This window comes from Hydra vulgaris, chromosome 09, assembly GCF_038396675.1.
Source record: "Hydra vulgaris chromosome 09, alternate assembly HydraT2T_AEP".
Taxonomy (NCBI): Eukaryota; Metazoa; Cnidaria; class Hydrozoa; order Anthoathecata; family Hydridae; genus Hydra; species Hydra vulgaris.
In genome coordinates this window covers 39,028,016-39,040,000 of record NC_088928.1, presented here as the reverse complement: position 1 = coordinate 39,040,000, position 11,985 = coordinate 39,028,016, and the positions used below count along the sequence as shown (strand labels likewise).

At 27.1% G+C, this 11,985-nt stretch overlaps 1 protein-coding gene across 1 annotated transcript in view; it reads right to left on the bottom strand.

Annotated features, from left to right (window-relative positions):
- Positions 1-2,612: 2,612 nt before the first annotated feature.
- The window catches only part of LOC100199819 (golgin subfamily A member 5), a 30,060-nt gene continuing 20,687 nt past the window's right edge, over positions 2,613-11,985 (bottom strand). Inside the window, exons 7-16 of the mRNA XM_065805644.1 lie at positions 8,489-8,595; positions 8,246-8,410; positions 7,819-7,947; positions 6,129-6,191; positions 5,870-5,905; positions 5,579-5,728; positions 5,086-5,167; positions 3,214-3,307; positions 2,960-3,023; positions 2,613-2,878 (exon numbers count right to left, since the gene is read on the bottom strand). Of these exons, the coding sequence (XP_065661716.1) occupies positions 2,819-2,878; positions 2,960-3,023; positions 3,214-3,307; positions 5,086-5,167; positions 5,579-5,728; positions 5,870-5,905; positions 6,129-6,191; positions 7,819-7,947; positions 8,246-8,410; positions 8,489-8,595 (950 nt within the window). The 3' untranslated portion in view covers positions 2,613-2,818. The remainder of the gene's footprint in view (positions 2,879-2,959; positions 3,024-3,213; positions 3,308-5,085; positions 5,168-5,578; positions 5,729-5,869; positions 5,906-6,128; positions 6,192-7,818; positions 7,948-8,245; positions 8,411-8,488; positions 8,596-11,985) is intronic.

The window sequence follows — 11,985 nt, the reverse complement described above, 5'->3', positions numbered from 1 at the left end:
TGTCCTTAACAATACTTTCCATTAGTTTACAAACAACAGAGGTCAATGAAATTGAACGGTAGTTACCTGCATGCAGTCTATACTCGTTTTTGAAAATTGGAGTAATATTCGCTTTTAACCAGATTGTAGGCAATGCTCCAGTTAAAAATGAGTGGTTAAATATCATCCAGAATGGTCTAGATAAACTGTCAGCACATTTACTTAAAAACATTCGATGAATTTTATCTATACCTAGAGACCTGTGCACATTTAAATTTAATAATCATTTTTTTAATATTATTCTCATTAAACAATTGGGAAGGGCAAATTTTTTCTGTTATACTTTCACATGTAGGCATATTAGATAGACTTTCAATTATAAATACTGAATTAAAAAATCGATTTAATTGATTAGCAATAACTGACTGTAAGACGATATTTCGTTGTTTTCAATTGAAATCGCTCTTATATGGTCTTTAGCTTTTAGTCTACTGTTAATATAAGCATAAATTTGTTTTGGATTTTAATTCAATTCTGTTGGAATTTTTTTTTTCATATTTTTTTATAGTAATCTTCACAAGTGTTTTGACTAACTTATCTTTTAATTTGTATTCTTCCTTTAGATCTAAATTTTTGAAATGACACTAAACAATAATCACTTGTTTACCAAATCATCACTTCCTGGTCTATAAATACAGTCAATAATATGCATTCATTGCTTATTTTAATTGTGCACCATATCTGCTTGACATATTTAGTGTTATAGGCTTCATTGTTGAATTCAAACAAATCAATTAGGTCATTTACATATATACAAACTCTACCATTTCTGCTATTCATGCGGTTTCTGTGATAAAGGTCATACCCAAGTATGATTGTGGCTAAAGCATCATTCTACCATGTTTCTTTAATGAAAATTATATATGGAAAATATTTCAATTTCAGCTATAACTTCGTTTAATTTTTTTTTTTTTCAAATGATGTGGCATTGGTATATAAACATTTCAAGCTATTTGAGTTGAATCCAGAACTTATAACTGGCTTTTGTGCATTATCATTTATTTTAGTATTAAAAGCTTTGATATTGGTTACAGTTCTTTTAAATATTAGAATTTTATTTATTTATTTTTGCCATATTATACTCAAATTGCTATGTCTTTTTTTTATTTTATTTTATTGTTATTTAAGTGCCCCAAGAAGACCTAATGGTCTTGTCACAGAGCACCGCGGAAGTGCATTTAACCAGGAAGTTCATGCCTCCTTCCTTACCGTGACGCGAAAATATGTCCAAAGCTCGTTTCGAACCTGGATCTCTTGCTTATAGAGCAAGCGCTCTAACCACTGCCGCACTATTTAGTTTTACTATTTTATTACTTCTTATACCATAATAAAATGAGCTGTTGCTCATGTCAGAATTTCCATTTAAAATTTTAACTTCAGACCTTCATTGCTTTGTTAAAATTCTTTCTGCTTTAGTTATGTCGGTATAAAACTAAATATTTGGTATCTTTTCCCTGTTACGAAAAGCTGTTTTTAGCACTTCATTTCTTGCATACACATCATTAAATTCCAAAATAACTAGGAACTTTTGTGACATATCCTTTATTTGTAATCTTGTAATTCTTTTAACTTCATACTTTCTAAACTTATATCTTTCATGACTTTTAAGACCTCTTTTTTATCATCGTCTTTTCTTTTATTTAAATCACTTTTTATGGACTGGTTTAAACCAAATACAATAACATTTTTGTCTTCTAGTTCTTTCAGCTGTTTAATTTGCTACAGTATTAATAATATCTATTTGTACTGGGGTCTTTTTAATATTTTTGCTAGCGACGACATTCCATGAATTATCATTTATTATACATGGATTGTTTTTATTAGAATTGTTTTTTCAATTTTATTTTATTTTTTTCTAGATTTTTAATTATTTCTTCTTTAGAGTTCTAATTGTTTAATTCTCTCTAATAAGTCATCTAGTTTTTTTTTTCTTTTTTTGGAAGCATTGCGATTGTTGTTTTAATAACTTTTTACTTTTTTTAAAATAACGATATTAAAAAATTCTAAAAACAGGTTTTTACATGACTGGGAGGCTGGGGGCTAGAAGAAGATAAACTTCGTATTATCACCAAGCTCCAAATTTTTAATAACTCTATGATAAAAACGAAACAATATTTTGTCGCAAAACTTTTAACTATAACGAAAGAGGAAAAGTTTTAACACTGTTTCTCTTAAATAAACTGCAGGTTATTGACGTAAATAAACAGACCAAGCAAAATTAAAACTAGAATTAAAAATTTTTATAAATTGACTGAGTCAATGTTTTAGCGAATTTTACTTATATTGTCAAACAGGTTTAAATTACAGAATGAAAAACCTGATGAAAATAAGACCGCATGATATAACACAAACCTGTTTCTCCGCGCAGCGGCCTCCATTTTCAAAGTTCGCGTTTCGGAGTATTAGAGTTGAGAGAGAGAGAGAGTTGTAACTACAGTTTAAAAAAAGAGCTTTCTCGACTGACTGCCGTGGGGAGATTAATAGCATTAAAAAAAATTATTGAAAAAATGAAAGATCGATGTAAAACTTAGGGTCTAAACAACTCTAAAATGTAGTCAAAAAACAAATACTTATTTAACATTATGTCATGTCACAATTTTGTCAATCAAAATGTCATAATTTGTAATTTTAAATTCTTTAATACCTGTTAATCGCATGAAAAAATATAACGAGGCAAAAGTAAAAACAAAGGAACTGTAAACTTTTTTAAGTTATAAGCTTTAATAGAAAAATATGTATATATATTTAATCATAAATAAATAATTGTGAAAATCTGTTATTAATGAATCTCCGGTGTATATGTTAAAAGAACAAAGGTCACCCAAATATGCAAGATTATCTAAAAAAAAAAAAAAGGTTCCTTATTATAAAAAAACAAACATAATATAAATAGAAACTTTAATTAAAAAAGGAATTATACCATGTAGATAATAACCATAAGTCGCGCAGTAGGGTAGCGGCGTAAAAACACACCAAGTTGAATGCTATAAAAATAAAACAATTTTGTAAAATAAATACTTATTCAACAGATACTTTATTGATTCAAAGAATCTGCCAAAAAACTTCTACTAAATTGTGTAATATAATGAGTTAATATATACCCACGATTGCAGTTGTTAGTAAAATTATTAGACTAAATGATAATTTTTTATAATCAAAATGCATACACAGCACCTTATTTTATCAATTGTATTCACGGTTTTTTTCCAATGTTGATTTCGTGTAATTTGTGAAGGCATCACCGAAGACATTGGTGCAATATGAGAACCTAAATATATCAGTATATGAACAAATAAGATTTTTCTTCAAACCAAAAAAATAAAACACCAAAATATCTCATCAATTTATTGATGATTAAATAAATATTTTTAAAGAATAATTTTAATAACCTTTATTAATATTTTACCTATTTAAAAAAACTCAAGACTACGTATTCTGCTTAAAATGTTCAGAAAAACTCGATTGCCTTTAAAATCCTTAAAAATCACAATAACCTAGTATGTTTAAAATGTTAAAAAAACTCGATTACCTATTCTTTTTAAGTGTTTAAAAAAAAAGTCGATTGCGATTAATAAAAAAGCTGTTTAAAAAAAATTGATACAATGAAAACTGGTTAAACTAACAATTGTATCTGAATGTGGGTTTAGATCACAAAAAAGCAACTGGTTGCATTGTGACTAAAATACAATCATTATTTAAAAATTTTATGACTTATGATTAAAAGTTGCAACTGATTAAAGTTTATAAAACTTTCTAAAAACTTCAAGAATAACTAACAGAGAAAGACTTTCTAAACTAAATGATAATTTTTAGATGACAATGATCAATCAACCATTAAAATTTCCTTAAATAATATTAAAAAAGTCATTAATGTTTAATCTTCTAAATTTTGGGAAATCAATAATGCAAAAGAAATAAATTCCAATAATCTAATATTTTAAATTCAAGCCATTGGATTTACTTGTTGCACACTTTATTTTTGAATTTGTTGTGATAAAAATGTGATAAAAATTTGCACAACCTTTGAACAATTAAAACTTTTTAAATTTGTAATTAGTCTCACTTCCATTGCTGTTTTGTTTATAAAGTGTCTTTTTACTGAATGTTCGGTTTATTTAGATAAAAAACGCTAACACTTTGACCAACGTACAGTATTTTGTTGCTTTTATTCACCCTGAAAGAGTCAAATGAACCAAAGTCTCATAAGCTTGGAATTAGGCAGAAAACCAAAAATTATGACTGCTAGGAACATCAAATATCTGAAAGGTTGAAGAAACAGTTCAACAAAGAACTATGAAAAAATTTTCAACAAAAAAAATATGAAAAAATTTAAGTGTGATTACTCATACAGTGTAAAAACAAATTAAAAAAATTTTTTTTTCTAGGGATATCTACTGGTGCAATCTTTCAATTTTTTATTGCTCCTACAAGACAGGGACTCAAATAACTACAGGACTGGGACTATAACTGGCAATTAGCTAAATAGCATATAAAAATGATTGGATTATCAAATGATTCTTTTTATTAATAAACATCACAGTGATGATAATTATGTATTTTGGTCTGACCTTCTGTTTTGACTTTCTTTGAACTATGCTAGAGGTGTGAAAAACTAACTGGATGGGAAAAATATGATACAAAAGCTGATAATCTGGCTAGTGTCCCAGAATTACGATCTATTGAGGATTTCTGGTCAATCCTTAAAGACTATGAGTACGAAAATAATTGGAAACCTGAAAATGAAGGTCAACTGTGAAAAAGAATCCATTTTAGCTAAAGAAAAGATAAAATCTTTTACAAGTTATATACAAATATGTGTGAAAAGTGGATGCAGTACGCTGTATTGGCTAAAAAAAAAAATATATATTGTTTTCTATTCTGTTCTAATTTGTTCATCAAACTTGTACTATGATTATTTGCACCATTTATTTTGTGCTAAATTTGTGTTACCAGTGGTTTATATATATAACATTTATTGTTTAACTTTATTATTACTTAACTTAGTGTAAAATAAAAACTCCATGTTTCTCCATAAAAAGTATATACCAGCTTCCAAATCTTCAAAATCATTTTGTTGGTTTGCTTTACTTCTTTTGACCAAACTATTCTGTACATCTGCATATTGTTTCTGTAATTAAATAAAGAGTTTATGTTTTTTATTTAAGAAATAGTAAACATGTAATAATTTAAAATCAGAATTTTTTTAATATAAATTTCTATCCGAATTTATTAGACAAAAGAAATTTTCCTAGCTATACTCCTAAAGAAGAAATGACACAAACTTATAAAACCAGGATCTCTTTGCTATTTCCTTAGGGAAGAAACGACATAAACTTATATAGCTGAGGATATTTCCTAACAATTTCCCTAAGAAAGAAATAGCATAAACTTATAAAACCAAGGAGACCTCACAAGTCCCTTAAGAAAGAAATGACATGAATTTTTTTAAAACATCATTAAAAAATTAAAGCACTATTACTTGATTATGTCAATGTTAAAAATTAAACAGAAAAAGAATATGAAGCATTTTTAAACGTACTTCTAACCGTTCAAGTTGAAGTACAAGCGAATTCTTCTCTGTTCCTAAAGCCTCAATAGTGGTCTGTTTGTGAATTAGATTTTCTGTAAGAGTTCGCAATCGGTTTTCAAGTTCCTCTTCTGAAGAGCTTACACTTCTTTTTGCAACCAACTAAAGAATAATAAATAAATAAAAAAAAACTTTCATTCTTTTCTGATCTAATTATTCAAAAAGGACTAACAGTTGTTTACCTAAAGAGCTTTAGTGGAAAAAAACAACGTACAATTAATAATAAAACAACAAATTGTTTACTTGCTGTTGGAGTCTATTAATTTCTATGTCATATTGCTAAAATGAAAAATTATGTTATTTTCATAAACATTAGAATATTTAGTTTATACGCTTAAATGTGTTTAAAGATGGTCTTTCCTAATTTCGAAATTTCCATTACTATATATATATATATATATATATATATATATATATATATATATATATATATATGTAATAAAGAAATAAATATATATATATAAAGTGTAATAAATAAGAAAGATTTATAAGAAAAAGTTACCTGAATCAATGATACATTAGATATTTTAGTTTTATGAAGTTCATCTCTCACAAAATGCAATTCCTAGTTAAAAAATATTCACAATAAAGTACACATCAAATATATTAACAATAAATGAAACATAAAACTAAAAATAATATAGTGTCTTTTTTCTTTTTGTCAAATATTTCTATTTTTGTATCAAAAAAGATAGCAAAGACTGTCAGAAATAATAAAGACCCATAAGATTTTGAAATATTTTGTGAACCGCTTGATTGATTTTGATAGTTTTTAAAATGGTTTGAAACAAAAACTTCTTTACAAATAATAAAACTATAACATTAAAAAACTTGATTGTAAACTAAGAAAACCTGTTTGCAAATAGAAGATTAATTTAGACAAGTGGCTTAAAAATTGGAATGTTTCAATTATTTTGCTTGCAAAAGTTCCAAGAAAAACCGCAAGTTGTATCATCAAGTCCAGATTAGAATGAGAGTCAAGAAACCAAGAAAGAGGACCCTCAAGTTTAAAATTTAATCAAAAATTAATTAGATTAATTGATGCAAATTCACAGTACTTCATTAAGGATAACAAACACAAAAAAAAAGGGTGTTCCCAAATTGACTACCCAAGAAGTCAAAAAGAGATATAGCTACAAGACATACAAAAAGCAGAAATTCCCTGGAAGATCCCAATAGCAATTTAACAAAGGCAAAAAAAATAGTTAAAAAAAAAATCTGTTGATGACATTGAAAGTCTTTAAATAGCAAAAAAGATCTAGTGATATACAAAGTACTCCTAATATTGCCGGTTTTTAGTGTAAAAAATTAACTTATAGTGAAAAGTAAATAAAAGAAATAATATAAATAGTGGTCAAAAGAGTGTGTTGGTAAGTTCTGTTATCTACAAGATACAATTGAATCAGCTGGGGGAACAGATAAGTCAATAAGAACAAGAGAAAGGTGTGCCTTGGCCCAATTGGCCCCAACCCTCAGAGAATTCTCTTCATTTCAACAGCAAGAGGTGTATTGTTAAAAATTAACAGAAAGTTATACACTGCATGCATCCAGAGTGTTATGATGTATGACAGTGAAACATGGACAATGCAGATTCATGATTTCTAGCATATACAATGTCATCAAACAATGATTTTTTAGATTAGAAATATTGTGTGTATTTGATAGGGTGCATCAATTATGAATATAACAATATATTTCAATTTTTTTTAAATTGAAATATATTGTTATATTCATAAAAAAATTTATATCAAATTTTATATTAAATGTTATATTTTATTTACTTAGGCTAATATTGTCTGTTTCTATAACAAAAACAAAAATGATTTTTTAGTTCTGATTTTAAAAATAATTTTTATATTTACTATATTTTGTATTTTTATTTATATACTTTGTGACAAAGTAATGATTTTGATAAAATTTCTTCATTCTTAAGAATGAAATAATAATTTTGATAAAATTTCTTCACTCCCAAGAATGAAATAATAATTTTGATAAAATTTCTTCATTTTCAAGAATGAAATAATAATTTTGATAAAATTTCTTCATTTTCAAGAATGAAATAATAATTTTGATAAAATTTCTTCACTCCCAAGAATGAAATAATTTTTTTGTATAATGAAGGAAATACAAAAAGCATTCATTTTAAATCTTTTTTATTTAAATTTTGATATATTATTGTCAAAAAGTGATACCTGCATGTATCGCTTCATGTCTTCCTCTGCATTATTTCTCTTTTGAATTTCTTCCTGTAATGACATTTGTAAACTTTCAATGCGATCATTAGTTTCTTCTCTACCTTCATTGTGAACCATTTCTAAATCCTTAAAACATTTAGAATTAAAACAAATGTCATATCTTGGGGAATAATAAATTTTAAACCATAAAAAATATGAAATAGCTTTTAAATAAACTTTACTAACCTATTACAAAAATGAGAGATAAGTTAATAATTAAGTTTTGTCAATATTCGATTTAAAATTTCATGAAGACACAAACAATATAGCTTTACACTTACATGATACAAACACACAAGTTTTAATAAAAAACTGAAATATTGCTTATGCAGAAGATTTTTTAAGTATAAATTAAAAAATTAAAAAAAAACAACTAATAACTAACATGATACTCTGACCGCAGTTGTTCAATTGTGTACGTGTTCTTTTTAATTTCATCACTTAATAAATCTCTTTCTTGTTTCAATGATTCTAGTTCGGAAAAAAGCATTAATTGAGAATCAGAAGAAGATAGTCCTTGCTTTAAGGAGTTTATTAGTTTTTCTTTTGCCTAAAAAAAAAAGAATTGAACAATTTTTGAAGCCATTATACATTTCTAACTAAATCAAATTAGTAAGCCTTAAAATACCTGCAAAATACGAGCAGCTTTTTCTTTGTACTCAGCAAATTCATTTTGCGCTTGAGAAGCTGTTTCTTCTGAATGTTTTACCTTTAACTCATACTCAAGAAGTTTAACTAAAAATAAATACATTTTACCAATTTTTAATAAAAGTTTTTTTTATTTAAATTTTCTTTTTAAAATAAAAACTTAATTTTTTTTTTTTTAACTTTTAAATTGGTTTGAATGTTGATTGTGCTAAGAAATGTTTAAAGCTAGTTAAAAGGTATGTTTAATTACTACATTAATTGCCTCATTTGTATTTAATAGTGCAAGTAGCTGTACAATTAGTTAAGTTACGACTTGTAACTATTAGTTTACAAGAAGTACCTTAACAACAAATCGTAAGTAAATTTCTGAAGTTGATATAAGCAAATAACCCATAATTAGTAAATAAATCCATGATAGATAATACTTTATTTAATCAATTAGCATTTAACACATATTTTTTGGTGTATTGCCCTCCCATACTTTTAAATCTTAAGACCATGTAAAAAATTTTTTAATGCAATTTGTCATTTGATCTGCGCTCTTATGCAATAAGAATCCAATTGCTGCAACTTTGAAGAGGCAATATAAATGCTGATCATATGTTAATGGATAGCAACTTTCCAAAATCTTTATCACATCTAGACATTTCTAAAGCTTTTGATAAAGTTTGGCATGCTGGTCTTCTCCATAAGCTTTCTTCTTACAGTATATCTGGTAACATCTTTAAGACTATTGAATCCTTTCTTTCCAATCGTAGTATAAAAGTTGTCCTCGATGGACAGCACTCTTCTTCTTATTCTGTAACTTCAGGGGTTCCTCAATGTTCAATCCTTGGCCCTATACTCTTTTTAATTTACATTAACGATCTTCTAGATATTCTGACACCTAAAGTGGCATTCTTTGCTGATGATACTACCATTTATTCTTGTCATGATAAGAAGCCAACACTCTCTGATTGCTTGGAGGGGGCATTTGAGCTTGAAAAGAATCACAGTGGCTGGTGAACTTCAATACAGATAAAACTCAATTTTTTTCAGCCAATCGTTATCGCAATAAGTTAGATCTTCCTCTATTTATGAATGGTGATCTACTCGATGAGTTATCTACTCTTAATCTTCTAGGATTAACTCTTACTTCCGATCTTTCTTGGAAACCATATATCCAATCAGTTACAAAATTAGCATCTGCTAAGGTTGCATCTCTTTATCAAGCTTGACACTTTCTTACTTCGGATTCTATTCTCTATCTCTATAAATCTCGAATCCGGCCTGTATGGAATACTGTTACCATATCTGGGACGGATCTTCTAATGATGCGTTTTCTCTTTTAGACAAGGTGCAAAAACATAGTTGTAAACATAATTGGACCTGCTCTTGCAGCCAACCTCCAACTATTATCACATCGTCGTAATGTTGCTTCTCTTTCTCTTTTCTACAAATTCTATAATGGGCACTGTTCTAAAGAGTTAGCATCTCTTGTGCCATCTACTAAAATTCATTCTGGTGTTACTCATCATTCAAATAAGTCTCATCCTTTTTCTGTGACTGTTCCTAAGTGCTCCAAAAACTTTTATTTGTCTAGTTTTTTTCCTTGAACATCAGTTGTTTGGAATTCGCTTCCTTCATCTTGCTTTCCTGATTCATATAATTTGCAATCCTTTAAGTCTTCCGTCAATCGTTATCTTGCTCTACAATCTTCATTTTTTCTCTTCCAGTAACTTCCAACTCTAATAAGTGGTTGCTTGCAGCCTTGTTGGAAGCGAAGATATTTAAAAAAATTTAAAAAAAATTAATTTTAATTGACCCTTCTTCTTTGTTTTTCGGTTACAAATAATGTTGCAATCATCAATGAAATTTCAAACATCAAGAAACCTTTATTCTCAATAATAAATTCTTCTAAACTATCAAATGAATAATTAGGTCAACGATTCCAATGCAATCAAATGATTAGCCTTGCATTTTATGAAATTTTTAAAAAATTAATAAAAGTTTTGACCAAACAAAAAATGTAATTAAAGTTTTTTAAAACTTTTTTTAAACTTCTCTAAACTTTTTGTACTTTTACTTTTTTTTGATGATCTCATAATCCCAGGCAATTTCGGAGACTAATCCAGGGGATGAACAATTTGTACAAAATCCCAGGATTTCAGGATCCCAGGTTTGCCATACCTAATCATGCCGTATGCATCATGCCGTATGCTTTCTAAGCTGTAGAAATAAAAGTTTTATTTTTTTAAATTTTATTTGATAATAATTTTCAGTTTTGTTTGACAACCTTTTAAGCATTTTCCTATCTTTTGTTATAACGGGTCTAAAAATTTGGTGCTTAATTTTAACTTCAGATGTTTTATTAATTAACAATTAATCATTTGATCTCAAATATAATCTTCCTCATTAGAAAATAATTTCTACCTTATATAATGCCAACTAAAGTTTATTTAATAAACCTTGTGTATTTGGATAACTTCATTAATTAAACGGACAATAAGTAAACTTTTGTAATTTAATAAATCTTCTGTATTTTGATAACTTCATTAATTAAACTGATGCTAAACTGATAAAAAAAACTTTTGTAAATCACACACATTTGTAATTAAATTAAGTGAACATAAAAATGGAATTAAAATCACATTTGGAATTAAAATCACATTTGGAATTGAAATGTATTAAAAAATTTGAAATAAAATTAAGGCATTCCTTCTATTAAAAAATTTTGATCATCCCATCAGCAAGTGCTAAAATTTGACTTATCTTTAATAATATATTAGTTTTAATATTATACTATATATATATTTTTTATGTTTAATCATACATATTTTGCAGATATTTTGCAGATAAGCAATGTTTTTAGTTTGCATTTTTGTAGAGAGAGAATAAAAAGAAAACATTGTAAAAGGATAAACAGCTACTATACCTAAGTCTATATTTACATTTTATAATGTACAAATTATGATGTACAATTTATGATGTACAAAAGATCCTGGGAAATTTTGGAGACTAATCCTGGGGATGAACAATTGTACAAAATCCCAGGATTTCAGGATCCCGGAACTGCCATACCTAATCATTCCATATGCTTTCTAAGTTGCAGAAATAAAAGTTTTATTTTTTTAATTTTATTTGATAATAAGCATAAAATAGTTGCATAATTTAATAAAATCAAGTGTTATCTTTCAAATGAGCTGATGCACCACTATATTGCGCATAAGTTGTCAAATGAATTGATTTCAAAAGACAGCATATTTGAAATTTTTTTAGTTAAAATTTCACTTATATAATTAAACACTTTTGCAGTTCAAGGTGGTCCAGTAATTTGAGACTTGAAATACATTGTTCATTATGTACATTATCAATTTAAATTTGGTATATTATCAGCGGATGTCGACATGGTCTGTAATAATGATGTTTACATGTTAAATGATGAATCCCATTTTATGTGGTGAAAACATTATATGTATTTTATTCTAAATGGTTATG